Consider the following 19,577-nt stretch of genomic DNA (forward strand, 5'->3'; position numbering starts at 1 on the left):
GAGCACAGCTGCCTGCAGCAACAGCCCTGCCCGGGGTTGGTTTTCCAAAACAGGGGCCAGGAGACCCTAGACCCAGCACAATAAAGAAGAAATCCCCAACGCAACCAATTAAGATGTAGTTTATTGTTTGTTTTACCATAGCACCTTTAGGATTTATTTAAAGTGTTAAATACACACACACAATTACAGAACTCTCAAAAAACCTTGATGACAAATACTGCCCCATGACCACATCACACATAAATAGGATACAAAAGAGATAAAAAATAAAAACAATCTTTATTTTTGCCCCCATAAAAACCATTTACTGGAAAGAATAGGGCACTAGAGGGACTCAACACATTAAGACCTGATTCTCCAGGAGAACACGGGGGCTGGGGCAATGAAGTTGTGCACCCATAGCTGCTCTTTAATTGGCTTAAGACCAAGTCTATATTTCATTCAGACCCTGAACTCGTGTGGCATTCACACCAAGACCCCGACTGAAGCGCCACTGAGGTTAAACTGCAATCTTTCCTTTGAATTCAGATGGTTTTGGCTCAGTCCTGGGGATATTCAGGACCAGGAAATCAGGGTGAGAGGAGTAAAGCAACATTAGCATTACACTCAGAAAAAAAAAAAATAAGTGAGGATCAGAGAGTATGTAAGAATCAAGAAAAAAAAAACCAAACCAAAAACCAACCCCAAATCATTATTTCTGGTATAAAACTGTTTACAAACACTGTGGTTATGCAGGAGATAATGTCTTGGTAAGTGTAGAGCCCAGGCACTTAAGTTATATTCAGCTTCATGCTGCTGGTGGGTGGACCCTCTCCCACCATCTATCACCCAATTATCAATACAATGTTCAGTAATTTTAAGAAAAAAATTAAAAACCCACAAACAAAAAAATTCCACATGATCTCTCCAACAAAGAAACAGAATGAAAACAGAAACTTGAAAAAGAAAAGAGCTCTTATAAACATTAACATGCTCAACAAACCACTGACAGCTTTTAAGAGCTGAAACCATCAGGACCTTACAGGATGAAAAGGACCTTTTCCATCATACACAAAACCATCTGGCTTTGGGGCACAGTTTACGGTGTAACACCAACCTCCAACACCAAACTGGCATTGCTGATACCCTACACCTAAAACATATGCCACCATCATTTTATCATCTCATGCTGCAAGGAAGAGGAAAACGTCTCCCAATAGCAGCCCTGAAATGCCATCCTATTTTCTAAGTAACGTATGGCTTTGAAATAGGGCTCCTTTTGTGCTTAGAAGCAGAGGTGCAGGTAGAGCACTGTCCTCATGGAGAAGAACGAGAGCGGCTGGGGGAGCCCAGCAAGGCACTTTCTCCAAAAACGTTGGCATAAGAAGACTTGAGGAACTGGACATAGTTTTGCATGCTGCGGTTGGTGCTTTCCGACTGCTCCAACCGATCCTTTAGATCCTGTAGGCGGCTTTCATACCGGCGCTCTGCCTACATAAAGAAGCACAAAACAGAAGTTGAAAGACAGCAACTTTCATCCTATTCATGTTAAACTGTTCCCAAATAGTGCTGAGGACAGCAAGAATTAGCACAGCAGTAGATGACATTACCATAGTTGGTGCTATATTTATAATTTGTTCTGCTCATTTCCAACTCCATTCAGCAACTCGCTGATAAAAACAGGAGACAACACAGCTAATCAGTTTGGCTTTTGAAACTGATTAGCTATAGTTATGGGGAATTAAATACATTCTTCCCTGGAAAAGCAACTTGCCCTGATACATGTGTCAACCCAATTCCAAGTAAAACTCAAGTAAATAAGCAGGGTAAATAGGACATTACGAAAGATTCCCCTTCTTTCTTTTCTAGAAGAAATCCTTTCCTCTAGGAGAGAAATTGCATTCTCTCTCAGATAACCAAGCACAGTAAATGACGCTGAAATCTGTCCATGGTATCTAGTGTAAATCTCATCTGAACATAAGAAAGGTCTGATTCTTTTCTTACATACACAAAAAAGTTTAGAGCAAGTTCATTCAGATTGTTGCTCTAAGAAGCAAATGAGTGTCTGCATTCCTGAATTAGTAACATAACAAACATGTCATATCACACATCTGTCATGGACAAATATCGCACTCAGACAAAGCTCTGCATGACTTTTGCAGCAACCCATAGGACCTTGGTTTGTGGACTCCAGTTGCCACCAGGACACACCACCAGCACAGCAAGAGTATCCCTTGCAAGTCACTCACATCATCTTTGCTCCGACGCAACTGGTTCAGCTCTGTTTTATTCCTACTCAGCTGGGTCTCCAGATCCAACATCTTCGACTGGGCTGCCCTCTCTCTAGACGTTGCTCGTTCTCGAGTTTGTTCCACCTACGTGCAACAACAGAACAGCAGCTTTGTTAAAGGGTTGTCTACAGAAGAGTGATTTTTCCCCACCCCATTTCCCACAAAAGCCCTATGAAGTTTAACTGGACACATTCTCATACACAAGCAGCAGCTCAGTCTTGTGCTTTCCTCTCCTCTGTTGCAACCTTGAGCACAGGGTTCAGTTTTTCAATGGTTTAAGTGCTGAAAAACAGCACCAGCACATTTTATTATTTGTATTTCACTGAACATGATGATCTTAATGAATTTGGTCACAGGCTAAGGAGGTATTTCCAGCATTCTCACTGTTCCCCTTTTACAGTTGGGTAGTTTTGGGAAAATTCACAAACACAAGAAATTACTTACTTGTCTTTTGGCATCCTCAATGGCCATCTCTAACTGACGTGCCAAGGAGCTACATTCACGGGTCTTCTCCTCTAACCGCAGCTGACACTGGTGGATTGACTCCTCACGTTTTGCTATGACCTGAAGGAATTCTATGTTCTGGGCGCTCGTTGTCTCTAGTTTTCTAGGTTAAGACAATAAGGGAAGGAAACCTATTCACTTTAAATGGAGTGTGTTTCAGTCTGCCTTCTTGTCACGTCCTGACTAGTCTGGGAATAGATTCTATTCCCCTTTGAAAGGTGAAAACCCCAAGAAACACTTCCCCATTTCTCACATCAAAATTTTAAAGATTGAAGGACTTTCAGAGTATCCACATACCTGCATTTTCCCAGACATTGTCACTAAAAGGGATTTATAAACATGGGCAAAAATATCGTAATGCGTAGTAGCCTCAACACTGTCAGGCTAGATTGGACAAGGAGTTGGTTTATCTGCTGTGTAAGACATCACCCCTTCTAACAACATTCGTAAAAAGTGCTGCAAAAACCTATAACTCTTTCCAGTAAACAGCTACTGATTAGACATCCTTGTGGGATAGGCAAATGCACAGAATCCTGGAGGCACATGGGGAACGGGAACAAGACTGAAGCTGTTTCAATCCCCTGAAAGAAACAATGGGAAGAGGATGGAAATGGAAGGTTAAGAGAGCAAGAGAGCCTAGTATTTCTAACCTTTCTAGCTCCTCCACCTTCAAGGTGAGCTGCTTTTTCTCCTCCTGGGCAGACTGATACCTCTCTCTTGTCATCTCCATTTTGTCCCCCTGGAGCTCAATCTAAAAATTACAGTAAGTAATTACTTTACAGAACAGTCACTACACACACATGACCAACCACCTAAAAATAATTGTATGCAGCTCTCCAGAAGGAAATATGCCTAATTCATAATTTCTGAGAGCTCCAGAAAAGGAACAGTAGATAAAAAAAATAGCACCAAACATCCATTTTGCTGGTGCTTCCAATTAATGTTTGGAAATGTATGAGAAAATTCTTCCATACTGCAAATGAAAAGCCAGGTCCATAAACACTTGCATGCAGAGCAGCCACCTGTAAGCACAGCAAAGCACACACATTAAAAGCAGTCATATACACAACAGCAGCCCACAAAGGCATTAGAGACTGAAATTCCAGGAAGGTTTATAATTCCAAGGCAATCAGAGTAAAGCAGTCAGACTGCAAGATCATTGGCTGTGTCTGAGGCATGGCTGTAGAAGTCACACCTGTTTATAATTGTCCTGCAATACATAAACAGTCCTTCTGGGGACAAAAAAAACAGGGACTGGGAAGACAATCTGAAATCAGGGTGAGAAAACAAGGTTGGGACAGCATTATCAGCAGAAAACGACAGGAGGGAAAGGTGACAAGACGATGGAAGTAACAGAAGCAAGTGTTGGCATTAGCAAGTGTTGTCGCTGCTGCTATTCAAGTCCCAGTAAGGTTCTGCACCAAGGGATGAGAAATCTTTCAAACAGTAAGGAATGCTACTAGCTACGCCACTAACTTCTTGCACAAAGACATGGCACACACCTTTATTTTGCAGTGCACGTTTAATCTTTTCAAAAAGAGACGAGAACAGAGACGAAGTTTGAACCTTCCTGTGATTAGGAATTCATCTTGGTCTCAGACTTGTGGATTGCAGTGCTGCAGGTACTTTCTGCCAGTCCCTTACCCGCTGACGAAGGTCTGCAATCATGACAGACAGGTCCACGTTCTTCTTCTCATAACTCTGAAGCTGGTCCTGACATTCTGCTAGCTGTGTCTCTGTGATCTTTAAGATCTCAGGCAGCTTTTCCAGTTCAGCAAGCTGGCTCTGGAACTGCTTACGTGCCTACAATCAAAGAAGAGAACATGAGGAACTTTCAAATGTTCCTAAGGTCAGGACTAAAAAATTTTTCAACTTAATGAAGCTTTGTTAGTTTGCAACCATGATGACTCTGTGTGGATATCTGGCCAGTGTTGGAGTTCAAGGCCTAATGTCTTCTACTACAGAAGGCCTTCTCTTAGGATTTGACATTCCCTATGGATAGAGTGAGAATGAATATTTTGGATCCTGGGATTCAATTTTACTAGAAGTACAAGCTCTTTTTTGAGGACAGCTGTTCTGCATCACACAATGGTGTAACCTACCTAGTCCACTGTTCTAAACCACTGTTTCTGCAGTAAAGGACACACTAAGCAATTTAAACACCTCTGAACACCGTATAGTCAAAAAGAAGCTGCTAATGTTCAGTAAATTTTGCAGAATTAACAAGGTCTGAGAAAAACTAATAGAAAAGGCAAACTCAAGATAAGCTGTCTATTTCCTATTTGCAGGCATTTTTCACTGCCTTCAGAATATTAAGATCCACGAATGTCTACAATGTATCAGTCTTTAGAGGAATAGTTACCAGTTCAATCTCCTTGTTCATTTCATCCTTTAATGCCTTGTTCTCTCTATCACACTTCTCCAGTTTTGCTGCCACATCATCTGCTTCCATTTGGCTCTTCAGCACCTGGACATTCAAAAAAGCCCATGTACTTTATCTGTTACATATAATTTTCAACAAATGTGCAATGGTTTGGAGTAATTAAAACTGCTGAAGGATCAGTAACAAGTTTCTTGCCACACTAACAACCACCCCAGAACTGTATTTGGGAGTTCACTTTCTGCCTCTGCCACCTGGATCATTTGGGCTTTCCACCAAATGTTCTCCCCTCTTGCTTTATCCTCCTACTACCACAGTATCCAAAATCCCCCCAGAAAAGCAGCCAAGGAAAAGTACTTGCCACACTAGAGGGCAAAAGAAAGCATCTCACTATTTTCCTTTACCTTTTGAAAAAGAACAGGGAAAAGTGAAATAGTTAAAACCATTATTTTGTTTTCTATTAATGAAAATCTCTGCTGTGGGAGTCAGCTCTTCCTAATGACCAGCACATAGTGAGGAAGGCAAGTCTTCCACACTTTGGCATACAGCACATGGAAGTTTGGATGCTGCCATTTGAGAAAAAGGCTAATAGAGACAAAAGAACCAAAACCATATGAAACTGCAACATCCCCCAAAAGCAAGCAAAGGGTTAAGGCATTACAGAATAAGCCACAACAGTGAAGGGAGAAAACATGTTTGTGCAAGGGCTGAAGGTTTTGATAAGGTGCCTACCTGTGACTTGTAGGTTTCAATCAACCCTTCATAGTTCCTGACAGAGCTCTTGAGCTGCTGCACTTCCATCTGCGCTTGGTTCAGCTTTTCCTCCACTGGGACCACACTAGCCTGAAAGAAGAAAACATCTTCCATTGAATGCTTAGAAGTAACTACCACGCTAGCTGTCTAACATTGTCTAGACTAAGAAAACAGACTTTTGTCAGTGTACGTTGGCAAAACTTTCCAGACTTCAGTGGATTGCCAAATGTACACCAGCAGAGCTTAGAGGTTTGCGATGGATGTGCAATCTTTCCATTTGCCTGAATGAGCTGTGTTACTTGGATTAGGGCCACTCCTAATTTGGATCAATGCCTAGCTTTCCAAGAACAAATCTGTCTAGGTCACCTACAAGATTACCAGTGGTAAGAGATGACAGGAGAAATACACCAGCCATTTTTTTTTTTTTCCCATTCTCTCTGTATGAGCTACAGTTTGTTCTCTGGCCAGCAGCTTGAAGATGTAAAGACTTTACTCTGGAGATTACCATTCTCTCTGTATGAGCTACAGTTTGTTCTCTGGCCAGCAGCTTGAAGATGTAAGGACAAGATGTAAGATCCCAGCTGGAAGAAACAGTACTTGGATTGGAGATACTCCTAGTCAAAACATGGAAGAAACCCAGTCCTCCTATAACATTCACTTTCTTTCTTTATGTCTCTTCCCAGCATACTTGCTCTGCCATGCCCATGGCAGCAGTGGGTGCAATTCAGTTCTATCCTCAGAGGCTAAGCAGCTTGTTATAATTTCTCCTTTTTTCCCCCAGCATTTCAGCTTCAAAAATAATATGAATAGAGTAACTACCTTTAGCCTTTCATTCTCCATTTTGAAAGAAGTTATCTCTGTAGTCTGTTGATGCAATTTATCTACCAGAGCTTCTCTGTCCTCCCGCATCTTGTCCTCCAGCGTTGTCTGCTGTTCCAGCAAGCCTGCAACACGGCTGCCATACAGAAAGAAAATTAATCTTTAAGTGACAAGAAGAATAAGACTCCTAACCCTTCAAAATTGCTTCAGAAACATGGCTTTTCCCTATCCTTTCATCTTCCTCCTCCAGCCATGTATGCACGCCTACCTGTTACACTGTTCTACTAACTCAACCTTCTTAGCCTGCTGGAAATTAACTTGAGTTGTGCCCCAATATGCAGGATAAAGAGGTACTTATCTCATAGCTAGTTTCTCCTGCAGCAATAACTGTACTGTGGTAAAACCAACACATTTATTTAGCTTCAAAATTGGCACAAACTATACTGCCTGTCTCTTCTAATCCCTTCCATTCAAGCATCTCAAAAGAAAGATAACCATAATTCTTTCAAAGCATTAAAAAATGGCAAAGGAACAGAGAGTTTTAAGGGTCAGAAAACCCTTAAAAAGCCTCCCTTTGCTGTGGCAAGTCAGCAGCAGAAGACACATCTCTCCTTCTCTGTCTCTCCAAACTCTGCTCTAGCCCTTAGGTAGTGCTGGTTTTGCTTGGCTATTTACATGCGATCCAATTAAATAATTCAATTTAATGAAATTATTCAATTAAATTATCTTTGAACTTAGAACTCATCCCCACTCATGCTTGTTTCTCCACATTAATTTTATTTTAACCTGTTCAGCGTGACAATTTCCAGTTCAAGGTCACTCTTGTCCTTTACTACTTTGTTGTAGCGACTCCTCCAGGACTCCAGAGTAGACAGTGCCTCAGCAACATAACTGTCCTATCAAACAAAAGAAATACATGAGAAAAAGAGCAAGGGTGACAAAAATGTCACTGGACACATGATATGCAGGCAATACACAGAGATACTGATATGGGTAAGCACGATATAAGCAGAGACTTCACTAAGACTTTTTAAATATTAAGGACAAGTATTTATTTTTATTCTTCCTGATTCTTCATAAAGAGGTGTTCTCCAACACTACTGTCAGCCAGCAGACATAACAGCAGTGAAAGAAGAATCCTCTCTGAAGGCAGATGAACTATCATAAATACAAAGCATGACTAAGATTCTACTAGTGGCTTTGGTCCCTGGAATTCTAAAAACAATGGAGAAGAAAACCAATTGAGTAGTGTGAAATCCACATTCCCTTCTGATTTGTTTTAGTCCTATTTTTTCTACTTTTTCTCGGTATCCTTCAGTCATTTTCAACAGGAATTTCCAGTCTTTGTACTTTTCTGCTCTGACTAGTTTCTCAATTAACAATGAACTCCATTCAGAATTTTCAGCCAAAACTACCAGGCTTTATTTCATTGGCTTTTGTCAACCCTCAGATGGTTCTAAAGAACCAGGCACAAAAATCAGATCTCCTAATTTAGTACAATCTAAGTTATGGCATGTCCTAAGTTAAGGACATGCAGCGAATATAGTGACAGTTGAGAAAACCGGATTCGTTCTAAACTTAGCATAAATGGGCCAAGGCATCAAGACAGAAATAAATCTCATTAGTTGAAAGCAGAAACTCTCCCCAGGGATGCTACCAGAAGTCAAACATTTAGATGCATGATCTGAAATGAGGTCTCTCCTCCTGTATTATCAGGTACCTTTTCTGCTAGCTGGACAGTCAATTGCTCTGCATACTCTTCACTCCGCTCTGCCCGCTCTTTCTGTGCACGGATGGCTTTCTTCAGGGCCTCTTTATCACGGTCTGCCTTCTGCCTTAGTTCTTTCAGTTGTTCCATGATACGTTCCACCTCTGCCTTATGCTGAGCTTCACTGCGCTCCAGATTCTGCAGGGGAGAAGAAAACATGGAATAATGTCCTTATACCTGCATACCCAAAGCAGTAACTAATTTTCTAGAAACAGTGGAGAGAGTTGGGCATAGATCCCCAACCTCCAGCCTGGAGGTACTTGCAATCACATTTCATCACCAGCCAATATTTCAGGCTACCAGACACAGTAGAAGAACAGTTTGTGACTGCTACTTCCCTTGTCAGTCAATTCAGTTCATGAGAGTAAATGAAGACACAAGCCCCAGGGACTACTGAAAACATACCCGTATCTGTATACTCAGACGGTTGTTCTCAGCTTCTTTATTTCGCAACTGTGCTTGTAAATGGCCTCTCACAGCCTCCATGGATTTGGAGAGTTCACATGCTGTCTTTGCCTGGTCCTAAATAAGAAGCAAACAAGACACACACCCTTTTCCTCAAGAAGCTAATAGAAGGAACACTTTCTAATATGAAACCATTCCGTGAAGAAATCTGATACTATCTCCAGCCACCTCCACTTTCCTCAGGTAAACCCTTACAGCTCCTTTACTCCGGCCAAGTGGGCAATAAGTGAGTAGCCATTTATTTTACATCAGATGTGAATGACTGGCCTGAAAGATTTGTTCTAGGGCAAAACACCCTTCATATCTGATCTCTTCCACTACATTCCTTTTTTACTTCCTTCCTTTTACTTCCTAAACAGAGGAACAGACTGGAATTTGACGTCAGGAACCAACAGGACCTTAAACAGAAAGGCAATTCAGTGATAAGCCCAAGCAAAGAGAATACTACCTATTCACCTTTGTGATGGATGTTTTATTAGCAGAAAATTGAATCCACAGCTGTGAGGGAATAGGTAGTTATCTGTCTGGTTTTATAAGCAAGCCAGTCATCTGATCCCTTAGAAAGTAATCGTCTGCAAGTACAAACCCATATTTTGGACTATCTATGGTTCTACAAAACTGGAAAGCAGAGCAGGGAGAGGAAAACAGAAAAAGGAAACTACCTTTTCTGCCTGTATCTGAACAGTAAGATTGTCCACTTCCTCTTCTTTCTCCTGAAGCCTCATCTGAAGTTGCTGGGAAAAAAAACACCACTCAGATGTAAAGTAACAAACACACTTAGGCTGGCAGGAGGAGGGGAAGAGGGGTAACTAGCAACAGCATCCTCAGCCCCAGAAAAAACAGGCTGCATTCTCCTCAAGCAGAACGCAAAAGGGATACACATACATTTGTGTAACAGGGCATAGGATACCTAGTCAAGAACGAGGACCTGACAGGACTATATACTCCACAGACAAGGAAAAGGCATTAACTATGTCTCACACCAAGTTTCATAATTTCTGTCAATGTAAGAACTCTTTTCTCAGTTTTCAGATAAGAAAATGAACAAGAACTGGCACCAGGTCACTCATTCAGTGACAGAAGCAGATACAGAAAGCTCACCCTATTTGTGCCTTTCCATCTCTAAGGATAATATGATAAACACATAAAAACAACAAGATGATTTCCAAACTGAAGAATTCTATCCCGACCATCAGGGGTATTTTGGCAGTGGATATGTTTTTCTCTCCCACCCTCAGAGTTTTCTTTTTAAGGAAACATATGGTAGAATTCTTGCTTTGTACATTCTGTACCATAAGAAAAAGGTAAGCAGAATCATCTGTGCTTAAACATAGAAAGAACATACTTAAGTTCTCCATTATAGCTGAGTACTGTAAATCCTAATGGTGCTCTTATACATAGGTCTCAGTGGTGCTACCCCATTCTAAGCCCCCATATTTCAAAGGCTATGAAAATCCATCCATTTTGAAATGTAGGTTGTTAACCAGAAGAGCAATGTAGTGGCTCTGATTACCACAAAAGCCAAAATATTTTTAATTGGTCTAAAAGGCATTAGTGGAAGACTTGAAGGCTGAATACAAGACAAAGAAGAGTTTGTTATTGTAGATCTCTCTGCTTTATCATTAAAAAAAAAGGAAAGATGACAGATTGTGGTTTGCTTACCACTTTCTCTGCATCCGAGTCAGCCAGCCTTTTCAGCAGTGCTCCTTGCCGCTCCAGTATCTTCTGAGCATCCTTCTAAAAAAGAAATACATGAGAAAAATTGTTAACTAAAAAGTCAATTTTATACAGATTATTTAAATGGAACTGGGCAAATCAACCCTTTTAACCAGTTGCAGCAGCAACTCTCAGGAGATACCCAAAACCATCAAATTTGCTAAATATTTCACATATTATTATCCATCTCAACGCTCTTCACTTCTCAAAGATTATAATAAAAAGCATGATGGCAATTTAAGATCTTTCCAAACTCTCCTGCTACTCAGGGAAAGTCATGTGGAAGAACTCAGTCCTTTTGCCTAGTCTCACTGGTGGCAAAGAACTATTACCATCAGCCTGCTTTTGCTCAAATGGAATATAAACTACAGGCGGAATAGCAGTTTCATTTCTGTATTGCTCTTATAAGCAGTATAGAATTGTTCTGTACAAGCAGTATAGAATTGTTTAAAATTTCTCTGTTAGTTTTGTAGGCTGTGAGACCAATAAAGTTCTGAACATCATTAGACTCCCATTAGCTAAGGCCACATATAGTCACATTTCAGCCAATGCAACTTGTAGCAGAAACATTTCAGACTAGCATGATCAGCAGATACAGCTGTACCCAGATGAGAAAGAGTTGGCACAGAGTAGCGTCTATACCTTTTAATACAGTCAAAGACTTAGATGCTCTAACATCCTGACAGCAGAAAAGTCAGTCTTACTCTATGATGTAGGCAGGGATAAAAAAAACCCCACAGCTATCCATCTTTTATGACACAGGGTCAACAGCAGGGTTGGGAAAGAAAAAGAAAAAAAAAACCAAAAAAACCACAGAGTTAAAAGCTCTCTAACTCCATTTCAGTCCACAAGACAACATAGCTTCCTGTAATCAGCCAAGTTCAAGCACACAGCACTGCTCACCTCCCGGTTATGCTGTTCTCTGAGAAGTTCTCGTAGTGTCCGGTTGGTTTCTTCAAATGTGCTCAATTTCTGGAGCAGAAGCTCTTTTTGTCTTGTCAGTGTGTTAATGTCTGAGCTGCTCATGTGTTTCTCCTAGAGGGAAAAAAAACCAAAACCCAAAAAAAAAAAAAAGAATTGTTCAACATGGAATTAATGTATGAAGCCAATACACGCATGAGCAGTGCAATAGTCAGCACCAAGTGTGCAGAAGGTAACTGCAAGTAAATGCCCCACTTCCAAACAAAACCAGCAAACACCTTAAGCATGTTAAACCCCTCCACTTTTCCTTACATTCTTCTGGATCAGCAACAATAACATTACATTTTTCAGACAGCCGTATAACAGGACAACGCAGTAAAGGCAAGAACAAAAAAAAAGACACCACCTACAATGTTCAGTCTCCCAATTGTATTTTTCAGGGCATGGATCTGCCTGGCTGCTGCTGCTCCATCCCTTTCTGCCTCGCTCAGCTTGGACATCAAACACTCCTTCTCATGCTGCAAGTACTTTTTCTGTAGCCTGTAATGAGAATTTAGCCATCAGAGAAACAAGAAGCTTTGACAGCTGTACCAGCCACTATTGATATATAGCTGATTGGGTTAAAACTCAAACTCCCTCAAATTGGAGGATAAAAGCTCTAAACAAACAGTACTTAAGTGTGGAAGTTGTTCGGATAGAAGCCAGTAAGTAGACACAAGGAGCTTGCTAGGACCACAGCTATGAAACAGGAATTCAGAGGGGATAAATCAGGCTTATACCAAAGCCTGCACACACCCTTATACCCAAAACACAATGCTATGCTTTCCCTGGGCACTTAAGCTACACCAGAAATAAGACTCCAAATGGTTGAACACGAAACAGGAAAGCACACCAAGATACACAGTTCAAAGTTTTTAGCCAGGGCTTGTAACCTCAGAAGTATTCACAAAGTTTTCTGAAAAAGGAATACACAGTATTAACTTCCAAGTGATCTTTCTTAAGGAAAAAATAAAACTAAGGGGCTGTCACTCCTGACTCCTATGATTTTCACAAAGGCAAAAAATTCTCCCCTAGTTTTTAGCTCCACGTTTATTCATTTGTTGTTCTACCAATATCATCACAATTCAAACAGCATCTTTTAACCTTCAAAATATTAATTGCAGAGCTATGATGACCCTCCAGCAGGCCACACAAGCCAACTGCTCTCAGATTCTTCTCAAGAGTACTTTTTTTCCATTCCAATAATCACGCTAGAGCCCTTCTCTGCAGCTATTGCCATCTGAAGTCCCCCTTCTAAAAGGTGACAAAAAAAATCCAAGAACATCAAGAACAGCACTGCAACCCAGAGTACAAACTACAACCTCAAATGACGTTAACAATAAAGGAGGCAGGTGCTCTGTAAATACCACTACTTGCAGTAACAACAGAGAACTGGAGTTTTCTTACACAGTCAGCTCTTTCTCTTCTTTTATGCGCTCAATATTGCGTCTGAGCAGTGTATTCTCATGTTCTGTTTCTACCAGCTCCTGTGTGACCTCATTCAGTTCTTCTTTCTGCTCCTCAAGGAGACGCTTTGTCATTTGCTGCTGTTCCTCCTTTTTCTGCAGCTTGGCCTGATGAAGATATTTAAACAGAACTTAAGACAAACCAGGTGCTTTTAAAGTGATACGGAGAACCCACATCTCAATCCAGTGAACCAGCTATTCAGCTGCACCAAACAACAAAGGACCATGGTTTTTGGGTTTTGTTTTGGGGATTATTTTTTTTTCTAGATGATTCCAAGGCTATTCCTGTGCATAAAGAGCATAATTCACTTACTGCCTGGAAATACTTCCCATCCCACAAACACAGGGAGACACAAGTGTCAAACATGGCAGGAGAGGAGCTCTGGTAGCAGTTCACATGCTGGAGATGGCTCCCATTGCTTCACTGTTGCTTTGTGAGATTCAGGGAACTGGGTGAAATCAACCGAAGTAGTCCCTGGCATTTTGTTTCCATCTATGCATTTTTGATTACTCAGGAGGTTCTGTGGCAGCTCAGTGTCACTGCTGGCAGTGTGGCTGGAGCTGGGTACAGACTACTCAAGAGCTGCATGGGGCTCAGAAGTTGGCTACTGCTCCTCAGGAATGACACGTGCATCCCATTTGGCAGTTAAGAGCACTACAACCAGTTGAAAATGTGCAAGAAGACAGAACATAGAGGAGGGTTGAGCTGCTGTACCAGACAGTTTCTTTTTGCAGCAAAAAACGTCACTGGAGATTTGCTGGCTGGTACAGAATTAAAGCTAACAAAACTAATGTGAACTTACACCATGGGTTTATTTAAGTGACACCATCAAATATTCAAATTCAATTACCTTATTAAAAGTATCAAAATGGATTCTTGTTTTACAATCATGCAAGTAATTCCATTACATTTTGTAGCACAAATAAAATGGAAAACACTTAACATAAGAATCTACTTGACTCAAATCCTATTCTTGTTCATTGATTTCAACTTCATGTAGATTTGAGTAATAATAATACAAGATTTGTTACTCTCGGTGTTAACTCAAAGTTAAAAATGCAGTTTGTCCCCATGATAGAACATGGTATGAAATCCGGAAACATCTCCTACCCATTTTTTAAATGGTGTTGAGTACGTAAGAGGCTATTTATCTGGAAAACACAACATCACTGGGTTGCACATTTTGAAACAGAATCAGAAGAAACAAGCTTGTTCAGTGTGTGGATTCTTTGTCAATAAGACATCAGCATACTGTGCTTTTCACCTTCTGGAAGGACCAGTTTTCAGATTCGGGACTTAGACAGAAGAGATTATTGGAAACTGAAGCACAGCAATACCTTATTAAATGGATAATGTTTTAAAATATTTCACAGTGAATTTCTTAGTGAATTTTTCCCTAAGATAGTTCAGCTCTTCTAAACAACTCAGATTGGTTAGCTTGCTTAAAAAAAAAGAAAAAAAAAAAAATCAAAGGCCTGGGTAGTCTTCCATTGCAACAAGACTTGACTCCAGCCTCTTCTTGCCAAATATCAGCTACAAAGCCTGAGTCAACAGGTCTTTACATTGTCTCCTCACCTCATTCTTCAGTGTTCCCACCACATTCATCAGGCTATCTATCTTCTTTTCATATTCGTTCATTTTGCAGTAAACAGCATCCTCCTCATCTGTAGAGAGGTCACTCAGGCGCAATACCGACAGCATTTTTTCAGAATCTGGAGGTGTAATTTCTAGGCGGTGAGTTGGTCCCTGGTAGAAAAGCAATAAAGGACACGATTTTTTAGTATAAAGTTATAAACTGTATTCTAACCCTAACTGTGCCAAAAACAGAGACCAGGCCACATCACTGCAATAAGGCTAGCAAGGAAAAAAACATTTGTAAAACAGCTCTTTCATTTCCATCAGGGAAACACATCAAGAATGCAGAAAGACTAGAACAGAAAGGAAGAAAAAATAATGAAAGTTCAAATTCTCATCTAGGAAGAACCAGGAATACAAAAGGCAAAACTATCAATCCATGAGAAAGAAAATATTACACAATACTACACAAATGCTCCATGCTTTGGAAGAGACTAAGAACAGCAGCCCCTCACTGTGCCTCCAGATGACATCTTGAAGGGGACTAGTAAAACCACAACAAAGAAAGAAATTTGTCTGGCTTCTAGAAGCAGAAAGGTATGATATGGCCATAAGCTGCTAATTAATTTCCATTTTTTCTATATTAAAAAGTGAAAAATATTTCTAGAAGACATTTTAAACGGATGGTAGATGACAGTAGCCTTCTTTCAGGTCAGGCATACTCCCTAACTACACGACTGCTCTCTTCAACCTCAGATAAACCTGAAAGTTTGTTTTAAAGAGCAAAACCAGCCATACCTCCCATTTGCAGGTGGACTCCCGGACAGATGTTTTGCCTGGGGGTATCCAGGGGGCCTTAGTTTTCACCCGGACAGTTCGACATATGTTCATGGTATCCCCTTTCATTTTCTGTTTGTGCTTTTGCTAAAGAAAGATAAAAAAAAAGTCAGACTTTTAAAGAACCATTTACAATTTTTTAGTGCCACAAAACCAAATGAAATTAATTCATATAAAAATACCACAGTGTTTCACATGATACATCAGATCCAATGAGCCAGAAGGCATCAGAGGCAGCTAACACCAGCCAAAAAGAAAGGTTATTGCACATTCAGTTGACAGTATAGCTAGATGTGGTACATTCTTGTCTATCACGTAGCAACTCTGTTATATCACTGGGATACCTGCAGTTGTGATGGTGAAGAGAGCCTTACCCAGCAGACCGGGGTGGGAGGGAAGGAAGTCTCCTCTGTATGGAGTTACACAAAAAAACCACCCACAATACAACCCATTCACATGAAGAAAGAACAACCTGGGAGATCCCCTCCCCATTCCAGATTCATCTCACAAAAGAGCGGCTATATCATTCGACAACAGCACTTTTGGAGAAAAAAGAAGAGTGCAGTGTGATTGGTTACAAAAAGCCCCTGAAGGGTTTTCCTTGCTTTGCAGTCAACTAATGGATCCACAATTATTTATATCGAACCTGAGGTGCTCTAATTGTAAGGGAATTTAAAGTGGTTTTGCATGATTCTAACCTTACAGAACTATCAGTTATTCTAAATATTCCCTACAGGCAATTAATTAATAGGAGTCATTGATTTCACTGTCAGGCCCTACCCCATTATGATATTTGCCATTAGCCACAAACAAAATTAATAGAGGACTTAGAGCAGAATGTCTGCACATAAGTAAGAATGAGCTAGCAACTTCCATCACCTTTTGAGAACAACTCTACATAAACATCCAACTACAAAAGAGGACATGAGACAGCTAGAAACGCAACTTCAGTATTGCCTTCTACCTACTGTGGATAAGGCTATGAAGAGATCCTCTTTGCTGCGTAGCTCAGCAGACTGAGAACGTGCCTAACGCCAGAAGATGGTTTGAATCCAGACTCTTTTTTTTTTTCTAAACACATTTATTTTAATGCAATCAAGATGGAATTTGAAACACCTAGATATTACCCTTACCCAAACCTTTCCTCCAAAAATAGGGATGACACCAAAGAAAAACCATTATCAGGACACAAATATGAGAAACAACCGGAAAAAAAAATTCCCCCAAACCACATCACATGGGAAGCAACACTTCTCACAATCACACACTTGAACATGAAAAGTAACTATATATTCTATATCATACTTGAAATAGTCTTAAACACAGAAGATGTGTTACTGAAAAGTCACCATTGGATATGAATTCAAGACTTACACTTCCAATACAATGGTAAAACAGACCTTGAAGATTTTGTGGTGCTTCTAGGACCATTCACCTTCCTCTTTGTAGCCTTTACAAACACCCAGCTACACACTCCTACCTGGCACTTTGCAGGTGTGGTTTTCTGACCCTTTTTAATATGGACATGGACAGGGGTGTTTTCATCCACATGGACGTGCAAAGGGGGAGATGAGGAACGGTTCTTCATGGCTCTTCTCCCACAAACGGAAAAGGGCAATACAATGAAAGGAAACCTGTGAATAAGGAAACTGGAAATAACAACATTTCCCTCTGTGCTGGAGAGCAACAATGGCCAGCCTTGGTTAGTTTGAGCTTTCAGTAGCATCTGCCATTTTGAATTGCACACTATTTTCCTGTAAAGCTAGGATTAATACATGTAATTTCTCTGCTTCTGGCATTTTCTGCTTTTAGCATGGTTATTAAAGACCAAATATAGTTGAATTGATAGCAGGTGTCTGTAAGAGTCATTGGACTTCAAAGTCTTAGAACAAGTGAGGAAATCAAGGGTTTCAGTAACCAACACGATCTGATTATGAAGAGAAATTTGAAGGGTGGAGGAGCATTAATTTAACAGTGTAGTTAAGAAAAATCAATAGGAAACCATCAGATCCTTCCATCCTAGAACCCAAACTCGTAAACTCTTTTATATGTTCTTAACTTTAAGGTCTTTCTGAAGTTAAATAAACGCTTAAAAGCTTTTGGATCACAGCATTTCTTTAATCTTCAGGAAAAAATCATAACCTTAACCAACATCTAACACAACACAGAAAAGCCCAGAGACGCAAGGTTAAAGTCATCACCTTTGAGCTTGATGCTTCAGTTAAGGTAATGGTATAATGTAATTGCAATTCTTACAAAAAATCCACCAACAGCACTAATCCAATTCTGGCAGAAAGGTTTTCATCAGCCTAGGTAAAATTACTTACAGTTATTTTAAAGTTTTTAGTTCTTCTGGACAGCGTGCTCTGTGCAGAGACTGAAGTCACTTCATCATTGATGGATGAGGGACACCTGACACAGAAATAATAAAATGACCACTAATACAAAAAGGTGCCAATTTCTGAACATCCTCTTCCTTTCAATTTAAGGCAACATGCACGCTCAAACACATCAAATGTATGAATCCAAACAACAAAAGTTGGTGCGCCCTGGCTTCCTCTGATGATGAGAAGAGGGAAGGACCAAGACTGTAATTGCTTACATATTGATGATGAAAGTTGTTTTAAACAATGGAAATGTTTTATACAAATACACGATGGCCAAAAAAGTTACAAGATTTCAAATTCTAACTGCAATTTTTAACCTGTTTCATAAGGAAATGAAGTTTGAACAGTTCCAGGGTATCTGTACATCCCCTCCCAAATCCCACACTCTCTCCAAGTTCTGCCATCATCCACAAATTCTGTAAAACTTGACAAAAATGTTGAAGTTCTAGGTTTACAGAGTTTTGCAGGCTGAGGAGATGCATCCAAATTAGCACTCACACTGAAGGAAACCCAGCACCACTCGTGTTGCAGCATGGTCACTGCCTGCCAAGCAGATACATGTGTGCTGCTCAGCTGACCAGTAGCCCACAGAGAACTGGGAGTCAGCTACAGCACAAGCAGCTGCTTGCCTGGTGGTACTCAATGGACTTGAAGGAATGAGAGCAAGGGAGGAGGGAGTCCCCAAAGGACTAATGTCTACTGGGGAGCGATGAAGTGGTGGTATATCAGGCTTAGTTAGCTAACCTTATGGTAACACCCCTTCACAATTTGCTATGTAAGAACAAGATTACTTGTAGTACTGTAGAGCCGGATTTTGTACAATACTTCTGCCAGTCTAGAATTTAGATCACTCTGTATGGCTCATTGATTAATTTGCCAGCTTGCCAAGGTTCATGTAATGATATACTGTAAATAAAACTAATAATAGTGCACCTGTTTTTAAGCAGTATGTGTTTAAGACAAAACACACCTGTATATCATGTCAGACTTATGAAAATTACAGAGGGGAAGACACAGAGGTACTTCCCTTGATCAGGAACAGGAAGCGACAGTTTTCCAAAGGAACAGGGTTCACCAGCTGCTGGCTATAAACAACTCCAAACACCGCTGGGTGTTTTAATCCTCTTCTTTCCAAGGAAGGGTTAAACTCTCCTCAGGACCAAATGTGCACATGGGCCGAAGAACCGACTGAGAACGTTCGCAGAGCTTTTGAATCCCCACAAGTGAAACTCCAATGCTGTCACCCAGCTTTCCCTAGCAACAAGGTTTATATCAGAAGTTTAAGTAACTCCTGCCATCCCTGGGGGGCTTTTCAAGGAATCTGTGGCTACCTCGGGCTGGCAGGGACCGAGTCTGGCGTCAGTCTTCTGCTCAAAGCAGGATCAGCTCTGAGGTCAGAGCAGGGCTTTACACCCAGGTCGGGCTGGAAAACCTCCAGGAGTGACACCACCCCCCCGAGCAGCCCGGCCCAACCCCTGCCCCGGTACCGGTAACGCTTTCCGTTAAATATTTAAAGTCGCCTGAGAGTTCCGGCTTTCCCTCGCAGCGGGAAGCACCACCGCAAGGCAGGAGGTGCTTCTCATCACTGACACGGCGGGGAAGGCGCCGAAGGCATTATCCCCGGGGCCGCAGATATCCCCGCGGCCACACGGCAAGGGGACCCCCGCCCTCCCCGG

The 19,577-nt window shown here is 41.0% G+C and overlaps 2 protein-coding genes across 7 annotated transcripts in view; both read right to left on the reverse strand.

Moving 5' to 3' along the window:
• Nucleotides 1-152: 152 nt before the first annotated feature.
• ODF2 (outer dense fiber of sperm tails 2) overlaps nt 153-19,577 on the reverse strand; it is a 21,356-nt gene continuing 1,931 nt past the window's right edge. The window contains exons 1-20 of one of the 6 annotated variants that reach the window (XM_035890378.1): nt 18,872-19,514; nt 17,842-17,926; nt 15,476-15,601; nt 14,678-14,848; nt 13,043-13,209; nt 12,007-12,136; nt 11,579-11,710; nt 10,622-10,696; nt 9,622-9,693; nt 8,900-9,016; nt 8,447-8,632; nt 7,513-7,622; nt 6,727-6,862; nt 5,887-5,997; nt 5,137-5,241; nt 4,419-4,577; nt 3,425-3,525; nt 2,715-2,877; nt 2,229-2,354; nt 154-1,470 (exon numbers count right to left, since the gene is read on the reverse strand). In XM_035890378.1, the coding sequence (XP_035746271.1) occupies nt 1,297-1,470; nt 2,229-2,354; nt 2,715-2,877; nt 3,425-3,525; nt 4,419-4,577; nt 5,137-5,241; nt 5,887-5,997; nt 6,727-6,862; nt 7,513-7,622; nt 8,447-8,632; nt 8,900-9,016; nt 9,622-9,693; nt 10,622-10,696; nt 11,579-11,710; nt 12,007-12,136; nt 13,043-13,209; nt 14,678-14,848; nt 15,476-15,601; nt 17,842-17,926; nt 18,872-18,882 (2,457 nt within the window). In that variant the 5' untranslated portion in view covers nt 18,883-19,514 and the 3' untranslated portion in view covers nt 154-1,296. The other 5 variants (XM_035890395.1, XM_035890373.1, XM_035890390.1 and 2 more) reach the window with 5 other exon arrangements.
• PTGES2 (prostaglandin E synthase 2) overlaps nt 17,842-19,577 on the reverse strand; it is an 8,421-nt gene continuing 6,685 nt past the window's right edge. Inside the window, exon 7 of the mRNA XM_035890415.1 lies at nt 17,842-17,926. The gene's annotated coding sequence lies outside the window, so the exon portion shown is untranslated. The remainder of the gene's footprint in view (nt 17,927-19,577) is intronic.

Source organism: Egretta garzetta, unplaced genomic scaffold (genome assembly GCF_000687185.1).
Source record: "Egretta garzetta isolate BGI_Z169 unplaced genomic scaffold, ASM68718v1 scaffold190, whole genome shotgun sequence".
Lineage (NCBI taxonomy): Eukaryota > Metazoa > Chordata > Aves > Pelecaniformes > Ardeidae > Egretta > Egretta garzetta.